The following is a 6,453-nucleotide window of genomic DNA, read 5'->3' as shown; positions in this document are numbered from 1 at the left end:
GTTAAAAACATATTATAATATCATCCGTATACTCATCATAGTTTAAAAAAAAAATGTGCTGGATATATATTTGGCGTCGTGTTTCAGGATACATAATAATTAAAAATAGAGCTGGGCCAGAATTCCAGATCCATCATAAGTTAAGAAACGAAAAGAATATGAACTCAAGATTATGTTTATGCAATAGAAGCCCAAGTACCCAACCGAGAAAACTGTTCCAGAGTAGCCCAGCTTCCAAAAGTCCAAAGTCGAATCAGATAACTTGCATATCTCATCAACAACAGATAATCTCATAATCCAGTAGCAAGTCTATTTTAAATCAGCGTCATCACCAACAGACCCAGACCCAGTATTATCCATTCCATTGAAAATATTGAAAATATATATCTAAAAGGATATTGTAAATAAATCATAGTCAAGATGGGACACGTTACATACAGTCATACTCCCTTTACGACGCGTCCATCTTTCTTATATGCACGGACATACATACATACAAATAAACACAACTTGTAGTAGTCGTATTATTTTATACTAGGAATATTATTATAAGTTGGCAGAAGAAGGGGATGCATATCTCACGCAACTGAACCGTAGCATTATCGTTATCTCATCCATCTCTGCTTTTCTGCCACAAGTTTTCAGTTCGAAGTTTGTTCAGTTTCAGCTTTTATTGATTGCTAAGTTCCCTTCGTGGATAGATGATTTTTATCTGGATTTTTGAAGTTTGATTTCTCAACTCGAGCGGGTTTCAATTCTTTTGAATTGAGCAATTTTTAGCAGATTGTTTTCACTAGCTTAGGTAAGTTACTGCTGATCGGTTGGTCAAACTTGGGCATTTGAGGTAAATTTGTGATCCCCTTTTGCTAATTTTAGCTTATGTTTTCTCTGTACAATACGTTTTTAAGCTCTAGATGATTGTATTTGATGCTGACTTTAGCTGATATTTTTCTGTATAATGCTGTTTTCAAGTTCTATATGCTTGTATTTGATCCCCTTTTGCTAAATTTAGCTGATATTCTCTGTTTTTTTTACCTAAATATGTTTCTAAGTTCTATATGATTGTATTGTAGAATTTATTTTGACTCGAATTGTATTGTGGTGGTTAATTGTATATGCATCTTATAATTGTTGTTACTTGGATATTATACTGCTTTCAGATATCTTTCAATCCCCTTTGTTTCCCTTTATAATCCATCCAAGCTTTCAAGTTTTGATTTTAGTAGAACTTGAATTAACCGTTTACTTCTGTTATCCCTGTTGGTTATCGAGGATTTGATTCTAGTGCTGTACGGGAGTAGAGTAGTTGGTGAGCAGTTTTCTATTTGGCTCGATATAATATTAATTCTTTGGGCTCCAATGTTGGAAAGCTGGGCTAGTTAAGGTCTGATAACAGCATTATTTAAGCTCATTAGTCATGATCAAGCTTGTTTAGTAGGATTTTGGTTTTCTAATTTTATCATGTTAATAAATTAATTTAGTGAACTTAAATTATTTTTATGATTAATTTAACTTATCATTGCATGATATACATGTGATTATCCAGGTCTAGCCTGGAGTCTTTTTTCTTTTGAACATCAGTTACAATCCCAAATCCATATCCAGTGTATGCTCTGTACACTGACTTGGACCACAAACCTCCAAAAACTATTGTTTGTTGGTGCAATCAGTAGTAGTAACCTTGTAAGCCGAAGAAATTGCCCCGAATGTCTTCATGTGCAAACAGTACATTTTTTAAAGGTCATAAATGTTACACATATATAAAATTTGTAATTACATTTGTTAGATAGTTATTAAATGTTGGTATTTGCGAAACTTAGGTCACTAAGATATGTACTATTGCCAGGCTCATGATTAGTTTGTGTTCAATAAAATCTGAACTAGTCAACTTTGAGCATCGGCACGGCAGACCTTGACTCAGCTCAGTTTGTTCACAATTCGAGATACTTCTGGAGCACTTAAGCCTCAGTTTCTTTAAAAAAAAGTTTGTTTAGTTTCAGTTTATTTAGTATTACCTTCTTCTAGATAGATCAGATTTTGAAACTAACCCTTTTCATTTTTCCTCCAGATATGGATATAAGTAATGAGGCCAACGTTGATTCATTCAAAATTGGGCCTTCCACTATTTTGGGACGGACAATTGCTTTTAGAGTATTATTTTGCAAGTCAATGTCACACTTGAGGCACCAATTCTTACATATGGTGATATATTTTATGCATAGACTTAAATATAGTGTGATGAAATATGTGATACCCATGATATCGTGGCTTCATCCTCGTAATCCACAAGGCATTTTGGTATTTGTGACATTAATTGCTTTCATTCTGAAAAGATACACTAATGTAAAAACAAAGGCTGAAATGGCTTACCGTAGAAAATTTTGGAGAAATATGATGAGAGCAGCCTTAACTTATGAGGAATGGGCTCATGCTGCTAAGATGCTTGATAAGGAGACACCAAAAATGAATGAGTCGAACTTATATGATGAAGAACTTGTTAGGAATAAACTTCAAGAGCTGCGCCACCGTCGTCAAGAATGTTCCCTGAGAGATATAATATTTTGCATGCGTGCTGACCTGGTTAGAAATCTTGGAAATATGTGCAACCCAGAGCTTCACAAGGGAAGGCTTCAAGTTCCCAGGCTCATCAAGGAATACATTGATGAGGTTTCAACACAGTTGAGAATTGTTTGCGACTCGGATTCAGAGGACCTTTTGTTGGAGGAGAAGCTGGCTTTTATGCACGAGACAAGACATGCTTTTGGGAGGACAGCTTTGCTTTTAAGTGGGGGTGCTTCACTTGGAGCATTTCACGTTGGCGTGATTAAAACATTAGTAGAGCATAAGCTTATGCCTCGCATAATTTCTGGGTCGAGTGTGGGATCTATCATGTGTGCTGTTATTGCTACCAGGTCTTGGCCTGAGATTCAAAGCTTTTTTGAGGATTCTTGGAGCTCCCTGGAGTTTTTTGACCAGATGGGTGGGGTTTTTGCAGTTTTTAAGAGAGTTACGACACAAGGTGCTGTTCATGACATCAGACAACTGCAGATGATGTTAAGACTTCTCACAAACAATCTTACATTCCAGGAAGCTTATGACATGACTGGTCGAGTTCTAGGGATCACAGTATGCTCCCCAAGAAAACACGAACCTCCTAGATGCCTCAACTACTTGACTTCACCTCATGTTGTTATATGGAGTGCAGTGACTGCCTCTTGTGCCTTTCCCGGCCTGTTTGAAGCTCAAGAACTAATGGCGAAGGATAGAAGTGGGGAGATTGTCCCTTATCATCCTCCATTTCATCTGGGACCTGAAGAGGGTTCAGCTGCATCTGGACGCAGATGGAGGGATGGCAGCTTGGAGATCGATTTACCCATGATGCAACTAAAAGAGCTCTTTAATGTCAATCATTTTATTGTCAGTCAGGCAAATCCTCATATTGCCCCTTTGTTAAGACTGAAAGAGGTTGTGAGAGCTTATGGAGGGAACTTTGCTGCTAAGGTATGTTAATTGTGAGCATCTGTTTTCTCAGGCTGGTGTGTCTATCTTCTCATATCTACTTTAATTTTATGTAGAAGCATCTCCCTCTATGTTTCATGTAAGATAAATAAATAGTCTCTTGCGTCATGCTTAATCTGTAGGTGTTGCTCAAGCATGAGTGCTACGATTGTCAAACGCACAACATGTGTTGATTATTAAAAACCTCTTATGACTCAATTTGGCTTCCACTTTATTTGCTAGTAGTGTAAAGAGGCAAAACAGTTCCTCAAGGTCACAAAAATATTTAGATGTAAAAATTGGTCTCAGGTGATAAGTCTGACTTAAAAGTTCAAATTGTGGATCGTTCATTTCAATTTTAAAATAATATATTAAGATATATTATTAAATATAGATTTTCATGAGCACTAAACTAATGAAAATTATATCTTTATAATAGTCTTTTGTATCTTACAACATTATAATACGTCTGAAACTTATTGTTAGTGTTTGGTATACACAATAGGTGCACTTGAGATTTGTTTTGCAAAGTTACGTCTATGTGTAGCAGGATTGCATTCAAATGTACACATTAGATACTTTACATGCCTTTGTGCAGAAGAATCGTTAGAAGTGGTATTACTTTAATTCTTAATTTATTTATTTTTTATGCAGCTCGCCCATCTAGTTGAGATGGAAGTCAAACACAGATGCAACCAGATACTTGAACTTGGGTTTCCCTTGGGAGGACTTGCCAGGCTTTTTGCTCAAGAGTGGGAAGGTGATGTCACTGTTGTAATGCCTGCCACTCTAGCTCAGGTACGATGTTTAATCATATTATCCTTTTCACTTAAGAATAATTAGAGAAGAATTGGTCTCCTTGACCTATAAGCAAGAGCATGACATATGAAGCAACTTATATGTTTTGTCACGAATTTTGTGGTTGCATTTACCAATTCCTTAATCAGGGTTGTACTACCATTGCTAATGGGACAGCTGCTTTTTCTTCTTTTTTTGGTGCCACTATCAGATTTCAAAAATTATTCAGAATCCTACACTTGCGGAGCTTCACAAGGCAGCCAACCAAGGTAGAAGGTGCACTTGGGAGAAGCTCTCAGCCATAAAAGCCAATTGCGGAATTGAGCTAGCTCTTGATGAATGTGTTGCAATACTGAATCACATGCGTCGTTTAAAGAGGAGTGCAGAGAGAGCCACTGCTGCTTCACAAGGTTTAGCCAGCACGGTTAAATTTAATGCTTCCAAAAGAATTCCTTCGTGGAACTGCATGGCACGAGAGAACTCGACAGGGTCCCTTGAAGACTTTTTGCAAGATGCTGCTTCCTCACTCCATCAAGGAGTAGCTGGATCTCCAGGACCCTCTGGCCGGAATTGGCGGAGCCCCCGTAACATGCTTGATGGTAGTGACAGTGAATCGGAGACTGCAGATCTCAATTCTTGGACGAGGTCTGGAGGTCCCTTGATGAGGACGGCTTCAGCTGATAAGTTCGTAGATTATGTACAGAACTTGGAAAGAAATTCTAAGATTAACCAGGGAACAGTACCTTTTCCCAACACCTTGAGTCAAGCTGTGAGCAGGGATCCACATTATAAAAACCTAAGGGTGACAACACCAGAAAGAAGCTTAGAAGTTGACCCTGATCACAGAGTTCCCGGAAGCAATTCTAGCATTTTGGTGGCGGAGGGGGACCTTTTGCAGCCTGAAAGGATGCTCAATGGGATAATGTTTAACATCGTAAAGAAAGAAGAGTTGACCTCACCACAGAGGAGTCGAGATATAGACTCGGTTGAAGAATGTGTACAAATAGATTGCCCGGACAAGGAGACAGATGCAAGCTCTACATCTGAATACGGTGATGATGCCAATGCAAACCAACTGGATTCAAAAGATACGATATAATGGTGATTTTAGATTATTGAGGATCATTCTCTAGAGCTCAATTTATGTTTTCTTTTAGATGGATGTGCTTCAATGCTGTATGCTGGAAAGGTAAAGTGAGAAGGAGAAGGGCGAAGGTGGCAATGAGGCAGGCGATGGAGGAAAATGAGGTGGGAAAACGGAGGGAAATAAGGTGCACACAGAACAGAGCATGCTCTGACGGCAAGAGCCTGGTTATGTGTCAAAGTTCTTATTTGCATGCTCCCGAGTTGTTTAGGATGAGAATCCTAACACTTCTTTGTTATGCGAGTAGGAATTGTGGTTAAGTTCAGTATGTTTGAAAAATTGTATACGAAATTGGGAGGACATGGGCTTGGTACAGTATTTGAAGTATGAGATTTGTTATTTATTTTACAGGATACAAGATATGATATGGTGGATGGGGTGTTTTTCAGGAAATCTGGCGCTATTCATGAAAGTAAATAAAAAAATAGTACATGGGAATTTTGGTACGTTTTATAATATAATTATTTCATTTAATATCCCTGAAATATTTTTTTTAAACAATATCACTGAAATATTTAATTACTTATTAGAATAACCTTTTATGCTGATGTTGTATATGATATAATATATATTTTTTAAAATGTAGGCATAAATATTGTTATTACATCGATGAATTGGTTATATATCAATTTCAATAGAGGTTTCTTGCGAAAAAGTCCATTAACATTGGGAATTATAAGCTCACATAATTATCATTAATTATGAATTGGTTATAATATCACGGTTATAATATCAGAGATTTTTTGTAAAAGAGTTCATCAAGAGAATTATAAGTTCACATGATTATTGCGATTCCGGCGAGATCAGCAGGAATACTTAAGATTTATTTAAATTTTGATAACTAAAATAGTTTGATAATAGTCTACATCATTTATCCTCATCCCATCCATCTCTGCTTTTCTAAAAGAGAGTTTTGAGTTGGGCGTTCCTCTTTTTTTAGGCCGTGCTTCAATGTTGCATGATGGAGCCTGGAACCATCAAATGTTTTCCCCCATAACTGTACTGCAGTGTTT

General features: G+C 37.1%; 1 protein-coding gene across 2 annotated transcripts; it reads left to right on the top strand.

Annotated features, from left to right (window-relative positions):
* The first annotated feature begins 491 nt into the window (after positions 1-491).
* Positions 492-5,833, top strand: LOC108218692 (triacylglycerol lipase SDP1). Of its 2 annotated transcripts, none has more exons than XM_017391758.2 (4): positions 492-844; positions 2,069-3,501; positions 4,153-4,296; positions 4,508-5,833. In XM_017391758.2, exons 2-4 carry the CDS (start codon positions 2,071-2,073, stop codon positions 5,393-5,395), a joined length of 2,463 nt encoding a protein of 820 aa, XP_017247247.1. In that variant the 5' UTR covers positions 492-844; positions 2,069-2,070; the 3' UTR covers positions 5,396-5,833. The 2 variants fall into 2 exon arrangements, with proteins under 2 accessions (XP_017247247.1, XP_017247248.1); XM_017391759.2 differs by having other exon boundaries at positions 492-1,384.
* Positions 5,834-6,453: the final 620 nt, after the last annotated feature.

This window comes from Daucus carota, chromosome 4 (genome assembly GCF_001625215.2).
Source record: "Daucus carota subsp. sativus chromosome 4, DH1 v3.0, whole genome shotgun sequence".
In the NCBI taxonomy this organism is placed as follows: Eukaryota; Viridiplantae; Streptophyta; class Magnoliopsida; order Apiales; family Apiaceae; genus Daucus; species Daucus carota.
Note: the sequence above shows the minus strand (reverse complement) of the source record. Positions and strands in the feature narration are given on the sequence as shown.